General features: G+C 39.7%; 1 protein-coding gene across 1 annotated transcript in view; it reads right to left on the reverse strand.

The window, feature by feature from the left end:
- The window catches only part of UBR3 (ubiquitin protein ligase E3 component n-recognin 3), a 185,655-nt gene that overhangs the window by 134,713 nt on the left and 26,155 nt on the right, over positions 1-24,787 (reverse strand). Inside the window, 2 exon segments of the mRNA XM_080667973.1 lie at positions 1,983-2,141; positions 5,664-5,803. Coding sequence (XP_080524099.1) covers positions 1,983-2,141; positions 5,664-5,803 — 299 coding nt within the window.

Consider the following 24,787-nt stretch of genomic DNA (forward strand, 5'->3'; position numbering starts at 1 on the left):
ACCTCAACCCGGGCCTGTGATCTTGACCGGAAATCGAACTGGCAACTTCCTCATACATAGGATGATGCCCAACCAACAGAGCCACACTGGTCAGGGTGATATTGGACATTCTAATGACACATTATACAAGATTCTGGATTCTGTTATCTTCCTATGAAGAGTATTCATTTTATTTTAGAAGACAGTTCAATTAATAGCCTGATCATGGATGTGAGGGTGATCTGGCTGCAATATCTGTCACCCCATTGATCGCCAGGGTTGATCCGGCTGATCTCGCTGGCTAGGCGGGTGTTCCCCTCCTCTCTCACCATCCATGTGTGTCCCCCCCAAAGCTGCACACTTGATCGAAGAGAGCAACCTTCCCCCAAAAGGAGAGGACCGGTCCCCAGTCAAGGGTATAGGAGTAGCTGCGCTCCCCTGCTAGAACCTCCAGACAAGCTCTCAATTAATGGCCTGATCACCTAGAACTCATGAAAGTTTGGTTTAACACTTTTGTAAAGAACAGATCTGTGGAAAGCCTAAGTTTCTCTATATGTCCTCTGAGCTGACAGGAATAATCTCCATACTCTATCTTCCTTGCAGATACTGTCAGGGCTTTAGGCTTCATTAAGGCTGACCTAGACCAGCCCTTACTCTAAGGTTTGGCCTTCTGTCTCAGCTAGATGCCTGAGGTATTAACAAACTCCAATGTCTCCCAATACTACTTAACCAGTTTTATGTTGTTTATAGCATAAGGGATGGACCAATAGTCAGAGAGGAAAATGTCCTCTACCTGAAATCTAATCCTATCCCATTACCACCCAACTCCTCTCACCCTTTGTGAAGCTTGCTCACCTTCCCCATCAGTGAAATGGTTCTCTTTAGTATACACTTGTCCTACCCTTTCATAGCATTTACTACAATTTATTATTAGTCTGAGGGTTTTATTAATGTCATCTCACTCATTATACTATAAGCTTTATAAGGGTACAAATGGGATTATCAGGTTTATTAATTACCTTCTCTACCCAAGCTCTAATACCTAGCCCAAAGCCAAACCACACGGTGGGTACTTAAGTATTTGTTGAAGAAATAAATATATCTGACTATCTCTAAATAACACATGATTAACAATAAACATGGAAATTATACCAAGAAACAAGACAAACTTCAATTTTCAAAACATGCTATTTATGAACCAGCATAAAGAATTCCATTTTAAATATTTATAACAAGATTTTTAAATAACTGATATATTTATTGTACTATAAATTTGAGCTAAACTAAAGGTATAGAAACTAAAATATTTTATATAACAGTATAGTATACTATATAAAAAACATACTCAACAATTCCAAGTTTTAAAACTTAAACTCTACATTATTAAAAAATCCTAAGCAACCCAAAAGTTTAGAATACCAAAGATGAAAACATAAAATGGTGGTTGTTATTGTTGGAAGAAAGGAAGAAAGAATATAGTTATGATTATGTCACATTAAAAATTAACACCCTAGCCAGTTTTGCTCAGTGGATAGAGCGTCGGCCTGCAGACCAAAGGGTCCCAGGTTAGATGCCAGTCAAGGGCATGTACTTGGTTACAGGCTCCTCCCTAGCCTGGGCCCTACTCAGGGCTCCTGCAGGAGGCAACCAATCGATGTGTTTCTCTCACATCTATGTTTCTCTCTGTCTTTCCCTCTCTCTTCCACTCTTCCTAAAAATCAATGGAAAAATATCCTGAGGTGAGGATTAACCAAAAAAAAAAAAGTTAAGAGACCTGGGTTCTAGTCCCAACTTCAAAATAAATTAGTTGTAAGGTCTTAAACTAGTCATTTAATTTTTAGGGGGCTTCATTTCTTCATCCATAAAATCAGATATTCTTAACAACATCCAGCTTTATGAAAAAAAATCTACATTTTAGTTTTAAGTTCTAAAATATAAATTTCTAATAATTATAGCATTATAAGCAAACTTTAACATTCTTCTACTCTTAACACTTTACTCACCAGAAGTCAGATCTTTGTAGTTCTGTTGGTTTGTCAAAACCTGAGTAAGAACAGACCGCATTGCTCCTCCCATTTTAGTTAGATCTTCTAAAAAGGAAATTTGAGGTTCCAAAAGCTGAAGAACTTTGTTAAGGTCTTTTTCTGATGGTACATCAGCTGCTAAAGAAAAAAAAAATAAAACATTATAATTAACTTTCTTTAAAATATTTAGATAAAAATAATAGTTTATTCATTTAAAGTTATAGTGACTTAGACGACAGTATTTTATAATCAAAAAAGTTAATATAAAAACTGTGTGGAAATTAGGTATCCACTAAGCACCCCAGCCTAGGGTAGACTTGGTCAGGTATTTGGTCCTATAAGAAAAGGTTAACAAGGAAAAAGACACCATAGGTATTATTAAATTTGTGTAAGAAGCATTCAATTTGAGGGCTCCATACTTCCAGATACATAAATGTAATCATAAGATCATTTCAAAATTACACAGTATTTAAGAAAAAAATAAAACAAGACCAAAATCAAATACATTGTACAAAATTATGTCAGTTCTAAATTTAAACCTGGGTAGCAAATAACACATCCTCTATCATATTCCGAAAATACAGACCTGTGTTAGCTGGAGGTCAAAGCAACTAACATGAAAAATAACTGTTTTCAGAAACATGAATGTTTTTACTAAAACAATTTAAAAATACCAGGCAATATATGCCTAGTAGAGATAGAGGAAGAAAAGGGAAACTGCATAGTAACTGAAAAAGAATATTTAAGAGGAAAAGAAAACAAATGCTTTAGAGAAACTGAGGTCTAAAAGAAAGAAGTGAATAGAGAGATTTAGAGCTTAGCTATCTACACTAATAAAAGAGAAAGATGAAAACTGACTGTCACTTCACGACACCCACCAGCCAATCAGGAGTGAGTACGCAAATTAACCTGACAAAGATGGTGGGTTAATTTGCATACACAGGCACTGAGCGGCCGGGGGCGGGACAGCCGCTAGCATGCTCTGGGTCCTGGAACAACTCCTGGCCACTCTGGGCCTACGCGCACAGGCGCCGAGCAGCTGGGGGCGGAGCAGGAACACGGCGGATATTCCCGCCCTGCGGCCACTGAGCGTGCGCCGGCACCAAGCAGCCTGCGTCCCGGGGACAGGTGTCCTCGGGATCCAGGCCGCTCTGAGCCTGTAGGCCTGCGTGTAGGTGCCGAGCAGCCAGGGGCGGGGCAGGAACACAGCAGATGTTCCTGCCCCATGGCTGCTTGCATGTTTGCCGGCACCAAGCGACCTGGGTCCCGGGGACAGGCATCCTCGGGAGCCAGGCTGCTCTGAGCCTGTAGGCCGGCGTGTAGGTGCCGAGTGGCCAGGGGTGGGGCAGGAACATCCCTGAGACCCAGGCGCTCTAAGCCAGCACGTGCGCAAGTGGTCAGGGGCAGGGTGGGAATGACCCCCGCAGCGAGCGAGCAGACAGCAAACAGCAGACTGCGGGGCCCAGCTTGCCCCTGGCCATGGCAGCAAGGGGCAAGCAGTCCCCCACAGTGAATGAGCAGACAGCAGGGCCCTGCTTGCCCCTGGCCATGGCAGTGAGGGGTAAGCAGTCCCATGAAGGGCCCCTACAGAGAGCAGACACCAGGGCCCTGCTTGCCCCTGCGGTGGCGAGCCAGAGAGCAGACACCAGGGCCTGCAGTGGCATCAAGCAGGCAGGTCCACAGAGAGCAGAGAACCACAGGAACAGGCCTAAGCCATCAGTAGGACATCCCCTAAGGGCTCCCAGATTGGGGAGGGTGCAGGTCGCTGAGGGACCCAGCCCCTTCCCCCGTACACAAATTTCATGCACCGGGCCCCTAGTAATTGGTTAAAAGAAGAATGCATATAAGGGAGCTAACAGGGTCTGGTGTGCCCAGTAAAGGGGACATCAATTTCATTGATTAATTCAGCATCTACTTCATCACAGGCACTGAGAAGCATAACTAAATTAAGACATAGTTACTAACCTCACGGAACTCACACCTAATTCAAAGATAATCTGTGAATGAAATTCTAGACAATTATGAGTCCTGAGGCCCAAACCAAAAGCCTTACTGTATGTTATTCATCTTTATAATCTCCCCCAATGACTTACACAGTTAACATAGTAAATATTTAATTAACTTTGATTTTTGGTTCCTAAGAGCTCTAACACAAGTCTAACATTGGTCTGAGGATTGTAGGGTGAAATGAAAATGGAATTCAAGGCAACTGTAAAACCACAAGATCTCTGAACTTCCATTACCACAGATTAGATAATTTCAAGTCCTTTCTTTAATTTTAAAGTCTTTTTTTTCAAAGACACAAGAAATTTATGCTAAGCATAATTAGTTATTTAGAGAGGAAAACATCATAAATCTAAGTTCCTAAAGTTTTATCTTAAGACAAAAAAGTGCTTCCATTTATTCCTTTATGTTTTCAATAATGGTAACAGATAATTATCAAAGCTATGTATCTATGTTATCTACCTTTATAACTCCTAAATGTCACCATAGGAAAAAATAAATATAATGTACTTGTTTGAAGTATTATGTGATTGTGAGAAATTGTACAGAAGGCAAGTCCAATAACCCAGATGGTCTCTAGTTCATTCATTCCAAACACAGAGTAGTTTGGAACTAAATCAAAATAATATTTCTTTCTGTATTTTACAAGACATACTCTGAGAAGAGTAGAAGTATTTAACAAAGGATTGTATAATTTGCTAAAAATGTAAACATAGGAAAGTGTTTGTTCACAATGAAGAAAACATGATAGCTTTAGGAATAATAAAGATGCTATGTGATATTTCTTCACACTTGAAGGATGGGGGAGATACAGAAAATAAAAATGTATGCCATAGTTTCAAATTAAATCTAAGATTATTTATAGCATTAAATAATTTAAAACCTCTAAAAGTAATGCAAAATTCCATCCCTTATATGACAAAAATGCAAATATCATTAGAAAAGTAAAAAGCAACAAAAAATTAATAAATTTGTTTTACATCACTAGTGGATATCTCTAATCCACAATGTCAGACTGAGAACTTTAACAGATAATAGCTAAATCCAAATATTTAACTAAAGTATATTAAGAAAGACTATGAATAAATCTTAAAAGGTAAAAAGAATATCTATAATTTGCATGTTTCTTTTCTCTTTTTAACACTACCGTGTTGCTTACACCCCATACATTCTTACCAGCCATTTGAATCTCATAAGTTCTTATATATGGAGAGGAACAAAAATCTATAGACCCCTACAAAAAAGGGGGGAGGAGGGCAAAGCTATAGACAGATAGCTTTAGATATTGGTGAAAGAGTAGCTTAATCTTCTAAAAATCTAAGTTAAATTCAGCCTTTTCCAGGACTTCTTAATTCTGCTCTATCACAATATAACTGCAAATAAAGTCACTTTAACCCTATAAAACGATTATTTCCTCATATGCAAAAGGCCAATAAATTTTATCAAAAACATCTTTGATCCCAGGAACACAGAGTGCCAAACTGTGCCAACTACAAGGTTACTGAATTAATATTTAGTGTATTTTTACTTAATATTTCATAGTCTCCTATAAAAAATATTGCAAAAATGTGATATCCGAAAAAACTCACCTGTTATTAATGCTAAACTTCGTTATCTGAAACTTAAAAAGAGTACTAACAAAGAGATTAAACATACCTGGCTCATTATAGCCTTCTCTTAAGTACTGAATGAGACAAAAAATAAATCTTGGAAGCACAAATTCAGACATCATCAGTAAGTCTTTGGGGACACAAGGGATATTTGAACTTGATTTAATTTGATGTCTTCTGCAAAACCTGTAATATGAAAAACAAAAAGAACAATTAATAGTGATGTCTTATCTGCCAAGAGCATAGTACTTCTATTTACAATATCCATAAATGGAATGCAAGCCAATATCAAAGCCAATGTATTCTTCCTTTATAATTTTTAAGGCATGGAGTTAAAAGAATATATAGTTTTCGTTGCAGCAGGTTGCCTAGGACCAAACCAGAAAGGGTCGGACCTGCATTGCCACCATGTGCCCACCATCCAGATATCATTGCTGACATGTACACATAAGGAACTGTTTGACATTGAAACGGGGACTCAGAACTGTTGGACATTGAAATTGGGACTCAAACATTTTTTGTTATTATATGTTTATTTCTAGTCTGCAGAGGCAAGATTTTTTAAAGGAAAGAAATGGGGAAAAAATAAATACAGAGGCAAAGAAGCATTGAACAGACTGTCAAACTACAGCGGGAAGGCAGGGGAGGTTGGGGCGGGGGGGGGGGGGCGCTGTAAGAGATCAACTGAAGGACTTGTACGCATGCATATAAGCATAACCAATGGATACAAGACACTGGGCAGGGGGCAGGTAAAGGCATGTACTGGGGGGTAGGGGAGGCCAGGGGGGGGAGGTCAATGGGGGGGAAAAAAAGGAGACATATGTACTACTATTTGTAATACTTCAAACAATAAAAGAAAGAAAGAAAGAAAGAAAGAAAGAAAGAAAGAAAGAAAGAAAGAAAGAAAGAAAGAAAGAAAGAAAGAAAGAAAATATAGTTTTAATAAGTCTTTAAATTAAAAAATTGCACTGAGGGATATTTCTTCCTAATAAAAGACCATACTAATTAAGTTCCCACTAGAATACAAGAAGAAAATTTCATTGCAGGATTTATATTTTTAACTGCAATTTATTACTTTTAAGTACTGTTTTATTACTTCTATCCTTTATAAATCACTAAGTATAAATTAATCATTTCCCAAGAATTTGCATTCCTTAATTCAACTATTTCTAACTTTTTACATTAACAAATAAGCAATATAAAATGTTGACGTTTATTTTTAAAGTTTATACATTTGAGTATATGCATTTCAATTTTTATTTAAGCTTATTTTAAGGCATGATTAATATACTTGAGCAAAAATGAAGAAAACTTCATTCACAATCCAATAATCACAATTAAGGTATTTTGTGACTAAACACAAAATAACCACACTAACCATATAAAATGACTAGAAATAATCTTAAGAAGGGTGTAGAGCCGAAACCGGTTTGGCTCAGTGGATAGAGCGTTGGCCTGCGGACTGAAGGGTCCCAGGTTCGATTCCGGTCAAGGGCATGTACCTTGGTTGCGGGCACATCCCCAGTGGGAGGTGTGCAGGAGGCAGCTGATCGATGTTTCTCTCTCATCGATGTTTCTAGCTCTCTATCCCTCTCCCTTCCTCTCTGTAAAAAAATCAATAAAATATATTTAAAAAAAAAAAAAGAAGGGTGTAGAAACTATTTTAGTTGAAAAATATAAAAGATCTGAATAGAGAAAACTACATAACCAAATGGGAAATCCAATTTTTTTAAAGTCTGTTCCACCAAACTTAATACCATTAGATTTAAATCCCAATGGGACTAATTACAAACTAATTGTAAAATTCAAATGGAAGAACATGTGTGAAAAAAATCAGTACAAATAAAAAAAAAAATTAGTGAGCTAGACCTTAAAAACACAGTACAAAGCTATTATAATTAAAAATCTGTGGTAATGTGATAACATCAATGGACCACAATGGAGTCTAGAATCAGGCTATGTAAATTTGTAAATTTAACATAATAAATGTGGCATCTCAATTCAGTGGGGAGACGACAAATAAAGTGCTTTTGGACAACTAATTATTTAAATGCAGAATGTAAATTTGATTTTTCTTATACCATAAGCAAAATATATTCCATACAGATCAAAATCAATTGTAAAGCCAAAACCAGTTTGGCTCAGTGGATAGAGCGTCGGCCTGCGGACTGAAGGGTCCCGGGTTCAATTCCAGTCAGGGGCATGTACCTTGGTTGCGGGCACATCTCCAGTAGGAGGTGTGCAGGAGGCAGCTGATCGATGTTTCTCTCTCATCGATGTTTCTAACTCTCTATCCCTCTCCCTTCCTCTCTGTAAAATATCAATAAAATATATTAAAAAAAAAATCAATTGTAAAAAAAGTTACCAGGAAGAAAATAAACATATTCCCCTAAATAATCTCAAGGTCTTGAAACAAAACCCATAAAATATAACAATTAACTACATAAATCAACAGCTTCTATGCAGAAGACAATTACAAACTGGAAAAAATATTTGCAATATGTAAAAAAGATTAACATATATGATCTATAACTCTCAAAAATAAATAAGAAAAAGAAAACAATTTGATAGAAAGGTCATGTACAATTCACAAAAGAAGTACTGAATAGCCAACAAACACGTGAAAAGATGCTCAAGTTCCCTAATAATCAAAGCAATGAATCAATCATCAACTCAGCAAATAAAACAATGAATAGCCTCCCTTTTTGCATTCATGTGAGTGAAAACAAAATTAGGGTAATTCTGTACATGTTGCTTCATAAAATGCTTTATGTAAATAAAACAAGTATACTATTTATTTTATTTAAAAAAATAATCAAAGCAATGAATTTCATTAAAATAAAATGAGTGCCCTAGCTGGTTTGGAAAAGTGGATATAGTGTACCCTAGCCCACGGACTGAAGGGTCCAGGTTCGATTCTGTACCTAGGTTTTAGCTTACTGGAGGCAATCATGTCTCTCTGTCTCTCTCCCTTCCTTCCACTCTCTCTTAAAAAAAAAAACCTCAGATGAGGATTAACAAAAATTAAAAATAAATAAAAATGACCACTTTAAATAAATAGATAGATAGATAGATAGATACTAAAACATGAGTAACTAGAAAATGACCATTTTGTGATACCTACTGAAATATTTGACACATGCTATGAAGCCACTAGAGCAGTGGTTCTCAACCTTTCTAATGCCGCAACCCTTTAATACAGTTCCTCATGTTGTGGTGACCCTCCAACCATAAAATTATTTTCGTTGCTACTTCATAACTGTAATTTTGCTACTGTTATGAATCATAATGTAAATATCTGTTTTCCGATGGTCTTAGGCTCTACAGCAGCGGTTCTTGAATCATAATGTAAATATCTGCTACTTTTAACAGTAGCAAAATTACAGTTATGAAGTAGCAACAAAAATAATTTTATGGTTGGGGGTCACCACAACATGAGGAACTGTATTAAAGGGTCATGGCATTAGAAAGGTTGAGAACCACTGCACTAGAGGAAGGCTTGAGGGAAAATTTTTCACTTAGAGATCAGACTGTTAAATCCTTACCAATCTGTATGATCAGAAATGAAAAAAATTAGGCTCTGTGATGCTTGTAAAACACACAGCACTGATTTCAAGCATCATTTATGAAGTGTTCTTACCAAACAAGATGAATTTGAATGATATCACAACTCTAGAACTAGCCTCCATTTATAAAGAAACAAAGAGATAAAGGAACAAGTTAAATGACACCACAAAAAAGCCAACAAACAAATCATGAATGTAGAACATTATACAGGACTTCACTAGGGGCGATGGGCCCACATTCAGTGTGCAGATGATGTTTTATTTAGTTGTGCATTTGAAGCCTGTATGGTTTTATGAACCAATGTCACCCCAATAAATTCAATAATTAATAAATAAATTCTATATAATAAAAGCCTAATATGCTAAGTGTCCGGTCATCCATTCAACCAATCAAAGCATAATATGTTAATGATATGATAAGGCCGCTCAACCGCTCACTATGATATGCACTGACCACCAGGAGGCATATAGTCAACCGGTCGATCAGTCATTATGATGTGCACCAACCACCAGGAGGCAGACGCTCCGACTGGTAGGTTATCTTGCTGTTGGGGTCTGGCCGATCAGGACTGAGCGGGACAAGCTGGACAAGCCCTGGAGTCCTTCTGCGGTCCCTCCCCAGCTGGCCAATCTCCCATGTCCCTCTGCAGCCCCGATCGTGCACCAGTGGGGTCCCTCGACCTGACCTGAGCCCTCTCACAATCTGGGACCCCTCAGGGGATATCAGAGAGCCAGTTTCAGCCCAACGGTGGAACAACCAGTCGATATGACACTCAATGCAGGAGCTGCCCCTGGTGGTCAGTATGCTCCCACAGGGGGAGTGCAGCTCAGCCAGAAGCCGGGCTCATGGCTGGAGAGTGCAGCGGCAGTGGCAGGAGCCTCTCCCGCCCCCACGGCAGCGCTAAGGATGTCCAACTAATGGCTTAGGCTAGTGGTTGGCAAACCGCAGCTCGCGAGCCACATGTGGCTCTTTGGCCCCTTGAGTGTGGCTCTTCCACAAAATACCACGTGTGGGCGTGCACGTATAGTGAGATTGAAGGAGTACCCTAAGTAAGTTAATAACAATGTACCTACCTATATAGTTGAAGTTTAAAAAATTTGGCTCTCAAAAGAAATTTCAATCATTGTACTGTTGATATTTGGCTCTGTTGACTAATGAGTTTGCCGACCACTGGCTTAGGCTCCCAGACTGCGAGAGGGCACAGGCCGGGCTGAGGGACACCCTCCCCCACACTGAGTGAATGAATTTTGTGCACAGGGCCTCTAGTAAATAAATAAAAATACAAAAAAGGACATACAGGATAACTGACTCAGTTTCTGCAACCTGTCAAGGTCAGAAGAAAAAAGGAGGCAGAAGGACCACTGTAGGGTAATATAAACCTGAGAGACCCAATAGCCACACGTACTATGTAAACTGATTCTTAAAAAAAACAACTTGAAAAGGCATTTTTCAGACAACTGGAAAGCCTGATTATGAACTGGGTACTAGTTCAACAGGTAATTTTATTAGATGTGATAACAACATTGTGTTTACATGTTAATGGATATTTGATAATATTAAGAAATTATTTTGTGTAGGTGTGATAATAGCAGCATTGTGGTTATCATTGAAAAGTTTTGTCTTTTAGATATATCTATATAAATATTTACAGATGGAATGCTATAATGTATGGGATTGGCCTCAAAATACTCTGGTCAGGAGAAGGGAAGCAGGTAAAAGTATAACAAGACCAGCTATGAATTGTTAACTGTTAAAACGGAGAGATGGGTAGATGACAGTTCTTTATGTTATGCTAATTAAACAGAATGTGGGCCATGTCAAAGCCACTAAATACTCTTTTCAGATTTTTAAGGCATCAAATCAAAAGAATGAAGTTTTAATTGGTTTTTAAATAAATGCCACCAAGAGTTTTTTCCTAATAAAAGGTTATACTAGTTGGGTTCATGCTCATTGCTTTTATATGTGTTTGAAATTTTCTGGGCTAAAAAGCTAAAAAGAATTTTTTACAGAAAGGAAATATTCATTTTTTAAAAGATGAATACTGAAGCATGTCAGTGTGAAATAGCAATGTTTGGGATTTGCTTCAATATACTTCAGCAAAAGGTATCGGGATGGATGAAATGAAGAAAAAAAAAGACTTCAGAAAAAAAAGGACAAATAAAGCAAATGTGGCAAAAATCTTAAATGTTGAGTTCAGTGAAGGTATATGGAAGTTCAATGTTCTGTTGTCCTTACCTTTGTGTATGTTTGAAAATTCTAATGACACAAAAATATTTTTTCATCTTGCAGATTAGGAAAGAATCACTTTACTAATCCATTGTTGGAAAGCATGGGCAGACATTTTTGTTATCATACACATGGAAGTATAAATAGATCCAGTTTTTGGTGACATTTTTATATCTATTAAAATTTTAAATGTTCATAACCCTAGATTTGCATTTTTATTTCTAGAAATTTATTATACAAAAATATTCCTAAATTTGCAGGACTACAAAGTGAGGCAAAAGTAGGTTTACAGTTGTGAGTCCATGAAACAGTTTATTTTTATATTATCACTTGTTAATTATTGTATTGTTTTTCATACGAACAACTATAAACCTACTTTGCCCCACCCTATATATCCACAAAGAAGTCCACTATACCACAGTTTGCAATGCAAAAAAGTTAGAAACAACTCATGTGTTTAATAATAGAATAAAGGTTAACTAAATTATGGTAGATCTGTGGTAAATAGACATGAGCAGAGCAAGGAGAATGGGCCAGGTACTGAAGGTTACCAGGGTGGCTAGCAACTGGGAAAACAAGGACCTCTCCTCAGGGTAACCTTTCCTCCCCTAGTATATGCATGGTCATGAAGTTTAGACCCCCTGACCTTTTCATATTGCTGGTCTTGCAGTTTTGACCCTCCCTATGACCTTTCCTCCTCTGGCCTTTGCTAGTTGTACAAGTGAGACTCCCTGAGGGGGGAATGAACAAGAAGACCAGAGAATAGCTCTTAAGCATTAAGCCCCCAGGACAATGAGGTTCTGACCCGAATCAAATACATCTGGGTCTCAGCTGTGTTTCAGCTCCAGGCCAGAAAAAGCATCAAAACCAGACAAGCAATGCCATGGCTGACATCAGGACCAGCAGCATTAACTATAACCTCCCTGACCTGATGCCAACCAATCAGTAGAGACCACAACTGGAAGGACACACCTGGAAAGCTGATGAATATTCTACTAGGATCCTCCCCTGAGACCTTCAGATAAAAATCCTCAAGAAGCCCTGGCTGGTTTTGCTCAGTGGATAGAGCATCAGCCCACGGACTGAAGGGTCCCGGTTCGGTTCTAGTCAAGGGCACGTGCCCAGGTTGCAGGCTCGATCCCCAGTGGGGGGGTGTGCAGGAGGCAGCCGATCAATGATTCTCTCTCATTATTAATGTTTCTATCTCTCTCTCCCTCTTCCTTCCTCTCTGAAATCAATAAAAATATTTTTTTTAAAAAATCCTCAAGAAGGACTCAACGCAGCTCTCTCTATGGAGAACTCCCACGCCTTTCCCCACCTCCTTCTACAATCCCCTTCCTCCAGGCGAGTTATTCTTGTCTCTCTTTCTGCCTCTTTTGCCTTTGTAACTTGCTTCCTGAGCCCATTTCTTCTACATCTGTGACTTTCCAAATAAATTTTCTCCTATAGTTTGAGTCTAGACTCTTAATTCTTTCTTAGCCAGAACTCAAAGTACCCAAGGTTGTTGAAGCAGATGCAGTCTGACTCCACCGGTCTAACACCTGATGCCATTTCACCCCACCAACAGGTCCATAAAATACTTTGCATTTGTTTAAAAGACTGAGATAGATCGATAAAGATAAAAATAGAATCATGCCAAAGATAAAGTGAGAAAAGAATTGCATAGCAGTATAAATAATCTCTTTCATATATAAAATTTTATAGAAAGAATAGGCAAGAAAATGTTGACATATTTAAAAAGAAAAACATTTAGAAAATGTATACCAAATTTGGTGTAAATTACCTGGGAGTGATATGGCATACTTTTATTTTCTACATTAATTCTACCCGTAATTTTGAATTTTGTATAACAAACATATCTAGAGAGAACCAAGATGGCGGCATAGGTAAACACCTATAATTGCTGCCTCCCACAACCACATCAAAATTACAACTAAAATACATAACAACTATCATCCAGAACCACGGGAAAGCTGGCTGAGTGGAAGTACCACAACTAGAGAGGTAAAGAAGAAAGTGCATTGAGACTGGTAGGAGATGCGGAGGTGAGGAATGGGCTGACACCTGGGTGTGGCACTTTTTTAATTGGAGGGAGATACATGCTCCTCCTTGCTCTGAGCTCCAGTGCCGGGCAAGACTTGGGGGGACCCAGACACATACGGGGAGAAACTGAACTGTCTGGTATCGGGGCAGGAACTTGGGGGCAGCTTTCTTCCATATGGAGGTGTTCACAAGGTTCATTGTTCCTGTGCTGGGACCTCCCCAGTGCAGGGCTGACTGGCAGCCATTACTGTTTGCTCTGCCCTGGAGATTCCCTGAGACCCCATCCTACCCAATTTACAACTCCACCCAAGCTGTGCACAGTGGCTTTTGCATTTGAATGGCCTGTCCTTTCTCAGCCTAAAATCTGTCAAACAAGCTGCAGCTGGGTCAGGGACCCCCAAAGCTATCTAAAGAAGGCCCAAGGCGCCCTGACTGGTTTGGCTCAGTGGGTAGATCATTGACCTGCGGACTGAAGGGTCTCAGGTTCGATTCTGGTCAAGAGCACATGCCCTGGTTGCCCATTTGATCCCCAGTTGAGGGCATGCATGAGGCTGCAGGAGGCAGCCGATCAATGATTCTCTCTCATCACTGGTGTTTCTATCTTTCCCTCTCCCTTCCTCTCTGAAATCAATAAAAATATGTTATAAAAAAATAAAAATTAAAAATAAATAAGGCCCAAGGCTGCACCAACACCAGCCTACCTTGCTTCACAGCTGGGCCTCATCTGGGCACTTCCAAACCCCAAACAAAGAAGAGGAATCTGCAGATCTCTCTGTAGCTCCTGCTGGGTGGCCCCAGGCAGTGGCTGACTTTGCACCTCTTTGGAGATCCAAGAGCCAGTGTACCCAGTGGTCAGTGCGAGACCATGCAGGATTACAACTCTTCACATCCATAAGTGACACACTCAAGGGGCAGACTCAGTGAGCACCAAAGCCCAACTGAAACAAGTTCTGCCCCATAAGGGTGTCTCCTGCACAGCAGCTCTTCCATTGTAGACACAGCTGGTTCCCATAGCCAATTGGCCTGGAGGTCAATTCTTCCCAGTGACACCAACAGCAATCAAGACTCAACTACAACAAGACTGTACACACAGCCCACAAAGGGGTGCACCAAGAGTGTCCACCTTAGGTGATTGGGGAGGCTGAGCCACTGGGCCCTATAGGACACCTACTACACAAGGCCACTCTATCTACTCAAGGAGACTTAGCAGCTACCCAATACATAGAAACAACACAGGGAAGCAGCCAAAATGCGGAGACAAAGAAACATGTCACAAATGAAAGAATGAAGAAAGCAAAATACTGGCTATAGAGTTTAAAATAACAGTTATAAGGTTACTCAAGAATCTTCTGGAAACCTCCGAGGAACTTAGTGAGACCTTCAAGGATCTTAGTGAGAATGCCAAAAAAATGGAAAAGGGCCAGTCAGAAATTAAGCATACACTGACTGAAATAAAGAATAATATACAGAGATTCAACAGTAGACTAGAGGATCCCAAGAATCAAGTCAAAGATCTGAAATATGAGGAAGCAAAAAACATCCAACCGGGAAAGCAAAAAGGAAAAAGAAGCCAAAAATATGAAGATAGTGTAAAAAGCCTCTGGGACACTTCAAGTGTACCAACATCCAAATTATGGGGGTGCCAGAAGAAGAGAGAGAGCAAGATACTGAAAACCTATTTGAAGAAATAATGACCGAAAACTTCCCCTACCAGGTGAAAGAAATAGACTTACAAGTTCAGGAAGCGCAGAGAACCCCAAACAAGAGGAATCCAAAGAGGACCACACCAAGACACATCATAATTAAAATGCCAAGAGCAAAAGACAAAGAGAGAATATTAAAAGCAGCAAGAGAAAAACAGTTAGTTACCTACAAGGGAGCACCCATACAACTGTCAGCTGATTTCTCAACAGAAACTATGCAGGCCAGATGGGAGTGGCAAGAAATATTCAAAGTGATGAATAGCAAGAACCTACAACCAAGATTACTCTACCCAGCAAAGCTATCATTTAGAACTGAAGGTCAGATAAAGAGCTTCACAGATAAGAAAAAGCTAAAGGAGTTCATCACAACCAAACCTGTATTATATGAAATGCTGAAGGGTATTCTTTAAGAAGAGGAAGAAGAAAAAAGTAAAGATAAAAAATTATGAACAACAAAGTGACAACAAATACATATCTATCAACAAGTGAATCTAAAAATCAAATGAATAAAAAATCTGATGAACAGGATAAACTGGTGAATGTAATAGAATCAGGGGCATGGAAATGGAGTGGACTAACAATTCTCGGAGGAAAGGGGGTGTGGGGAGGGTGCGGGAAGAAATTGGATAAAGATCTTATATGCATGTGTGCAGTACCTATGGACACAGACAGTGGGGTGGCGAGGGCCTGGGGTGGGGTGGGAACCGAGTGGAGGAGAGCTATGGTGGGGGGGAGAGGGACATCTGTAATAATCTGAACAATAAAGATTAAAAATATATATCTATAACTTTGTGAACAAAAGGAAAAATTTTGTACCAAGAACAAGTAAGTGATTAAGTATACTATTCATTTGGTTTTAGTTCCAAAATTTAAAGCATTAATTCTTAACCTCTTTTGGTTCATGGACCCCTTTGAGAATCTAATGAAAGTCATAGCTCTTTCTTAAGAATATTTACACATATAAAAATAAACCATTCAGAGGATTCATACCTGCTAAAGTCTATCTACCTTTAAGGCAGAACTTCTAATTGTTAGGTTCAGTAAATTACAGAGAAGAGAGATGTATTTCCACAGTCCTCAAGGCAGACAGAAGGGCAGAGTCTGAGTATCTTCCTCAGTTGTCTCAGTGTCCCATCCAAACATCATTTCCACATCTACCATACTATGAAAAAGGTTAGTATCTATTATACCTTAAGGTCCAAACCTTTATTTAAAAGGAAATTTGAGCCAAAACCGGTTTGGCTCAGTGGATAGAGCGTCAACCTGCGGACTGAAAGGTCCCAGGTTCGATTCCGGTCAAGGGCCATGTAACTTGGTTACGGGCACATCCCCAGTAGGAGGTGTGCAAGAGGCAGCTGATCGATGTTTCTCTCTCATTGATGTTTCTGACTATCTATCCCTCTTCCTTCCTCTCTGTAAAAAATCAATAAAATATATTAAAAAAAAATAAAAAAAATAAAAGGAAATTTGAATTTAAGAACCTCTTTCAGCTGGACATACAAAATCTAAGTAAAATCAAAAAAACTTTTCAAATGATACCTTTTTTAATTTAAGAGCCTTTAAAAGATAAAAAAGAACCTTGCCTCTGTGACAGCTTAGAGAACCAATGGTTTTCTAAGATAATTTAATTAAAGCACCTATAAACATAAGTGTAAAGAGAGAAAACAGATGAAAGGAAAGCCAGAACAGAAGAATGAGAAAACACACTGGGCCAAAAGACTGAAGGATGCAATGTAAGGCTCAACAGCTTTGAAAAGCAAGAGAAAAAGAGGATTAAATAAAGGAGGGCACAGAAAGCTCTCTTAGATACTCAGAGCAGGAAAGAAATCAATTCAAAAGAGCTACTAGGCAGAGAGTAAAGAACAATTTGAATAGAGTTTCAAGTGGCTTCAAGGAATAAAATTTCAACCTGGAACTAAGCCCAAGGGACAGCAATAATGGTCTAAGCAACCTTTGGACCGGCGTTACAGGAGTGTATCAGATGGCTGTGGACTTAACAAACTAATAGCCAAAAGACTAAAGAACCAAGCTCTGTGAGCCAATTTAAATGATGTAAGACTGTCCAACATGAATGGAACATACTATAAGATCTACAAACAGAATTGGTCTTTGTATTTCAGGCTGAGCAGAGTATGGGAACTAAGACATCTTACATAGCAAGTATTTCATAAAGGCTTGATGAAACAAAGACATAATGTAATAAAACACCAAAAAAATTATTTCAAGGGTGTCTAATTAAATAACAAGGAACCCATTTAATAATCCCAGGTTTCAAATATGCTTTGAAGAACCACTATTACACCTGGCACTTAGACCCTAGGAGCATAGGGGCCTTGCTCTCATGGAGCTAATTTTCTATTGGGTGGGGAGGGGAGTAGAGGACAGAGAGAGAAACAAAAAGTTAAATATGAATAACAAGCTCTATAAAATTTAATATGATTTATAGAGTGCATCCATTAGGCTCCGTTAAATCAGATTTGTCAGGGAAGGCTTTTCTAAAGAGGTGATATATTCAGGCTACAGGCCAAATGACACAAAGGAGCTAGGCTAGGTATACAAAAAGCTCTGCAGAGCATACTGTCAAGAGGCCTGACAAATGCAAGTGTATATATTCAAGTACTAGTGATCTCTCCCCAGTGAACAGGAGAAGAGCTTTCTAGACAACTAGAATGGCTCCAAAGAAAAAATGAGGCAGGAAGTAATGTGTTCATATTAGCAGTTCACAGATACTTTTTTCAAGGAACCCAATGGTTTTTAATGATTAAGAAGGTTAAATATTCCTTAGTGAAGTAGGATGTTATGGCAATAATGGAATGGCACAATGGAATGATATAAAGAGACTAAAGGCCCAGTGCACGAAATTTGTGCACGGCGGGGTCGGGGGGTGTCCCTCATCCCAGCCTGCACCCTTTCCAATCTGGGATCCCTCTCACAATCCAGGACTGCTGGCTCCCAAACACTCACCTGCCTGCCTGCCTGATTGCCCCTAACCACTTCTGCCTGCCAGCCTGATCACCCCCTAACCACTCCCCTGCCAGCCTGATCGACGCCTAACTGCTCCCCTGCCGGCCCGATTGCCCCTAACTGCCCTCCCCTGCCAGCCTGGTCACCCCCAACTGCCCTTCCCTGCTGGCCCGGTCACCCCTAACTTCCCTCTCTTGCCAGCCTGGTTGCCCCCAACTGCCCTCCCCTGCAGGCCAGATTGCCCCCAACTGCCCTTCCCTGCTGGCCCAGTCACCCCTAACTGCCCTCCCCTGCTGGCCTTGTCACCCCTAACTACCCTCCCTGCAGTCCTGGTTCCCCCAACTGCCCTCCCTGCAGGCCTAGTCACCCCCAACTGTCCTCCCTTGCTGGCCTGATCGTCCACAACTGCCCTCCCCTGCTGGCCATCTTGTGGTGGCCATCTTGTGTCCACATGGGTGTGGCCATCTTTGACCACATGGGGGCAGTCATCTTGTGTGTTGGAGTGATGGTCAATTTGCATATTACCTCTTTATTATATAGGATGATAAAATAACCTTATCAAATTTTATTTTACTTCAAGCTTTTTTTATTTCTAGAGAGAATGGAAGAGAGGCAGGAGGGGGAGAGCGAGAAACATGGACATGAGAGAGACACATCAATTGGTGGCCTCCCACATGCGCCCCCACCAGGGCCAGGGAACCTGCAATGAAGGTGCATGTCCTTGTCCAGGAACCCTTCAGTCCTTGGGCTAATACTCTAACCACTGAGCAACCGGCCAGGGCTTACTTCAAGCTTTTATAACGTTTCATTGGAGAGCAACTGTTAGAAAATTGCAGCTTAGTAAAATATCACAAACCAAACTTAAATGACAAAAAGCAGAATTCTTGGACTCTAAGAAAGAGAAAGAGAGGGAATAGGATAGGAGAGGAGCAAAGGGACAGAGGATTCTGAAGTCTGCAAATTACGGAATCTTTAAAGGGAGTAGGAGTACAAGGAGAGGCCAATTCAAATAACCATTTGCTTCAAAAATTAGATAAGTATCTGAGATAAGCTCCCCTAAAAATTTGCCTTTGGTGTGCACATCCCATAGCCAACTTAGAACATATTACACATATATACACTACTTTGCATATAATTTAAAATAATAACAGAGATTTCTAGAGTGTTGCCCCAAACTAAAACACCCTAAAAATAATCTGTTCTCTTAATTTTACAGAAGGGACAATCTTAGAAACACTAAATGACAAACCTATCTGATAAAATTGTTTTAAAACTCCTGAAATAGCTAATGGACACAGACAATAGTGTGGTAAAGACACAGGGTGGGGTAGGACTGGGTGGATGGGGGCAAAGGGAAGGAAAACGAGGAACATCTGTAATACTGTCAACAATAACAAGAGAAAAAGAAAAAGAAAGAATAATAAACTCCTGAAGATCACAAAAGGCATACCATAAAAATACACGTTATCAACCTAAACTAATCTATAAATTTAGTATGAACCTCAGTAAAAATGCCAATAAGGAATAAACAAGTTGGTTGTAAAGTTTGTATGGAAAAGTAACAATAGCTAAGAAAATTTTGAAAAATGAGAGTTATGAAGTTAAAGTAGCTTTACCAGATATTAAAACTTACTATAAAATTTAAATAATCAAAACAGTGTATCCAGCCTTTAGGGAGCTTACATTCTAGAGGTTAGAGATACACATCTATGATAATAAAACCATAATATGCTAACTAGACCAGATGTCCTTCCAGACGACCTTCTGGACGAAGCCGGTGGGTCTTGGAACTCACCTGCATCTACTCAGCCCTTATCCAGCAGTGACAGAGATGGATGATAAGATCAATGCTCTCATTAAAGCAGCTGGTGTAAATGTTGAACCTTTCTGGCCAGGCTTGTGAACAAAGGCTCTGACCAATGTCAACATTGGGAGTCTCGTCTGCAATGTAGGGCCTGGTGGACCTGCCCCAGCAACTAGTGCTGTATCAGCAGGAGGTCCTGCCCCCTCCACCACTGCTGCCTCAGCTGAGGAGAAGAAAGTGAAAGCAAAGAAAGAAGAAGATGAGGAGTATAATGATGACATGGGTTTTGATCTTTTTGTCTAAACCTCTTTTGTAACACACTGAATAAAAAGCTGAACTCTGTTTTTTTTTTAAAAAAAAAAAAAAAGGTCAAGAAGATTGAAATTATATCAGACATCTTTTCTGAAACCACAGGTTATTAAACTATAAATCAATATAAAGAGGAAAACTGGAATACTCACAAATATGTGGAAATTAACACACCCCTAAACCAATGGGTCAAAGAAGAAATCAAAAGGAAAATTTAAAAATATCTTAAAGCAATACAAACCAAAGCCTATGGGATGAAATAAAAGACATTCTAAAAGGAAAATTTGTATCATTCATAAAGTTCTACATTAAAAAATAAGAAAGATCTCAAATGAACAGCCTAACTTGATACAGTAAGGAACTAGAAAAAGAAGAAAAAAATAAGCCCAAATTGCCAATAGGATGGGAAAAAGAATAGAGCAAAAATAAACAAAGAGAAAAGATTAATAAAACTAGGAGTTGATTTTTTTTTTAAGGACAAATCCTTAGCTAGACTAGATAAGAGGAAAAGCAAGATGATTTGATTAATAAAATTATAAATTAAAGAGGAGAAATTACAACTGATAACACAGAAATACAAAGGATCATAAGAGACTACTATGAACTACACGTGTTTCCCCAAAAATAAAACATCCTCCAAAAATAAGACCTACTTACAGGTTTCCTTCTGGGTGAAATATAAGGCATCCCCCGAAAATAAGGCCCCAGGCTCTGTCTCAGAATGAAAATTAATTTACCGTAAACTGGTCGCTAGGGCCGCCCCGACTGGCGTCTAGCAACCAGTGACCTTACGCGGAGTCATGAAGTCACTGCTGTGTGGAGGCAGAGCGGAGGTCGGAGTGAGCGGTGAGCGAGCGCAGGGGCGGGAGAGAGGAGGAGACTTTCGCAGATGCGTGTAGAAGAACAGAAGGATAAGAGTGGACGGGACGCGGCGAAGGTGGTGAGTGCTGGTCTGTCTCTGGTGACACTACCTGATGCTCGCGGCCGCCTTCATGATGACTGAAGGTTCTCAGTCAGTGGCAGACCCTGCTCCAGCCCAGATCCAGGCCACAGCAAGCCCAGTGACAGTCCCCAGGCAGGCCCCAGGGGGTAAATGTCTGATAAAGGGGTAGGGGGGATGTCTGGTGAAGGTGTTCAGTGGCACAGGGATGGGGGGAGGGGGATCACTTAAAATGACACAGGAGGATCAGAGGGGGCAATCAAAATGACACAGGAGGATCAGAGGGAACAATCAAAATGAGACAGGAGGATCAAAAGGGGTTACTAAAATGGTAATCCCCCCTCTGATTCTCCTGTGCCATTTTTTTTTAATATATTTTATTGATTTTTTACAGAGAGGAAGGAAGAGGGATAGAGAGCTAGAAACATCGATGAGAGAGAAACATCAATCAGCTGCCTCTTGCACACCTCCTACTGGGGATGTGCCCGCAACCAAGTTACGTGCCCTTGACCGGAATCGAACCTGGGACCCTTCAGTCCACAGGCCAACGCTCTATCCACTGAGCCAAACCGGTATTGGCTCTCCTGTGCCATTTTGATTCCCCCCTCTGATCCCCCTTGTGTCATTTTGAGTGATCCCCTCCCCCCACCTTGATACCCCAATTTCTTTTTTTTTACCCCTAGAAATGAGCGCAAAAAGAAAAAGCTACTCCGTGGAGTACAAGAAAGGAATCGTGGAAGACTCTTGGGGCCAAAATCTTACTGCTTTCTGCAAAGAGAAGATGTTGAGTATCCGATTGGTCCGAAAATGGCGAGCAGAATATGGTAACCTCATTGAACAAGTGGACGAGGGAAATGCTAAAAAGCGCAAGTGTGGATCAGGTCGGCAACCATTATTTTCCGAGCTGGAAGACCTGATCTGTGAATGGGTTGTTGACAGGAGAGCAAAGGCTTTGGTTGTGAATAGGGCTCAGATTCAAGAATTTGCCCTTGCAATGGCACCACAGTTTGACATAGCCCCCGAAGACTTCAAAGCATCACAACACTGGCTGGATAATTTCCTTCAGCAAAGTGAACTGTCTTTAAGAAGATCTACAACATTGTTTAGGTTGGAAGATACTCAAGTTATTAAGCGAGCACTTGCATTCAAGTCCTTTATTGATGATGCTGACTTCTCTAAATACAATCTTTCCGACATGATTGCTATGGATGAAACTGCAGTGTTTATGGGCCAATCATCTCAAACAACAATTGAACAGTGGGATGCCTCCTTGGCGTACATTCCCTCCACTGCTTACGAAAGTGCACGTGTTTCCTGTATTTTGGCAATTCGTCTGGATGGCACTAAAATCCCACCTTTAATCATTTCTAAGGGCAAGAAGGAAAAGATTGAACGTGTTTTGGGCGTTTTTATTCTTGAAACTGAAAAAGCCTGGGCCACACAAGCAGTTATAAGGAAGTGGGTCGATTTAATGCTGCCGCTTGTTATGCGAGGGAGCCAAAGAGGTCTGCTAGTCTGGGATGCAGCCAGCACTCACCGCGCTAAAGACATGAAGACATTTCTTCACGAAAGAAAAATAGATCAGATAATGATTCCCGCAGGAATGACGGCCTATCTCCAGACTCTTGATATTGCAATAAACAAGCCATTCAAAGACAATTTGCGCATGGAAATTAATGACTACATTGAAAATAGAATGGAGAGAAATCAGCGTGGAAACTTTGTGAAACCTAAACTGCAAGAAGTTGTGACTTGGGTGAAGAATTCATGGGAGAAAATCACTGGCAGTTGCATTGCAAATGCACTGCGAGCAGGCTACCTTGACAAGAAGTACTCATTTAAAGACAGTGCTATTGCTAAACATGAGAGATTTGGTCCACTGATTCTGAAAGAAATGGAGTCACAAGAAATTCACCAGGAAATTCAGGAATTGGATTGTTATGATGATGTTCCAGAAGATGATGACATGATTGTCATTGAATAAATGAGTAAATTCTTGATACTGTAGGATTCACAGTTTGTCTGGTTTGTGTTGACAACTACTGTACTACCGTACCGTATACAGGTAATAAATTTCCTTTATTTTCATTTAACATAAATGTGTACCGTATTCTTCTTCATGGAAAAATAAGACATCCCCTGAAAATAAGACCTAGTGTGTCTTTGGGGGCAAAAATTAATATAAGACACTATCTTATTTTCGGGGAAACAGGGTAGAAGAAATGGGTAAACTCCTCAAACAAACCATCTAATATGAATGAATGAATGAAAAAAAAATAAAAAAACCCAAACAGACCAATACCAAGTAAGGAAAAGTAAATCAGTAATCAAAAAAATCTCAAACAAGAAAAGGCTAGGACCAGATGACTTCACTGATGAATTTCATAAAACACTTAAAGAAGAATTAACTCTAATCCTCCTCACACTCTTTCAAAATATTGAAGAGGAGGAAATGCTGCTTATGTTGATACCAAAGCAGTACAAGGACACTAGAGGAAAAGAATATTACAGGCCAACATCCCTGATGAATATTAATGCAAAAATTCTCCAAAAAAATGCTAACAAACCAAATTAAACAACACATTACAAGATCATGTAAGATTTATCCCTGGTTCAACATACAGAAATCTATCAATGTAACACACCAGATTAACAAAAGAAAGGATAAAATTTATATGGTAATCTTAACAGTTGCAGAAAAATCATTTGGCAAATTGAACATCCAATCATGGTTTTTAAAAAAAATTATCAGCAACTGAGGACAGAGGGAATGTACCTCAACATAATAAAGGCCATATATGACAAGCCACAGCTAAAATCATACTTAATATTGAAAAACTGAAAGCTTCTCTTCTAAGATTAGAAAGAAGACCAGGGTGCCCTATCTCCCCACTTCTATTCAGGATAGCACTGGAAGTCCTTGCCAGAGTAACTAGGGAAGAAAAAGAAATAAAAGGTATCCAAATTAGAAAGGAAAAAGTAAAACTGTCTCTGCTTACGAGATGACATTATATCAGAAAATCTTAAAAACTATACCAAAAATCTGTTAGAACTAATATTAAAAAAATCAACATAAAAATTCAACTGCATTTTTATATACTAACTAGAGGCCCGGTGCACAGATTTGTACACCGGTGGGTTTCCTCAGCCTGGCCTGCGCCCTCTCGCAATCTGGGACCCCTCGGAGGATGTCAGACTGCCGATTTTGGCCCGATCCCCGCAGGCCAGGCGGAGGGACCCCACCGGTGCACGGGGCCTCTAGTATGCATATAAGATCTCTGGTTAATCTCTTCTCACTCTCCCTCTCCCCTTCCCTCTGAGACTCATCAGGCTGTTCCATGTTTCCATGCCTATGCGTTGAGCATCTGGCCCCTGGTGGTCAGTGCGCATCATAGCTACCAGTCAAACGGTCGAATGGTCGCTTAGGCTTTTATATATAGAGATAATGAACTACCTGAAAGAGAAATTTTTAAAAAATCCAATTTACAATAGCATTAAAAATAATAAAATACATAAAAATAATTTTAACCAAGGAGGTGAAAGATCTATGCATTGAAGACTATAAAATACTGATGAAAGAAGACACAAATAAATGGAAAGATATCCTGTGTTCA

This window comes from Plecotus auritus (assembly GCF_963455305.1).
Source record: "Plecotus auritus genome assembly, chromosome: 5".
Taxonomy (NCBI): Eukaryota; Metazoa; Chordata; class Mammalia; order Chiroptera; family Vespertilionidae; genus Plecotus; species Plecotus auritus.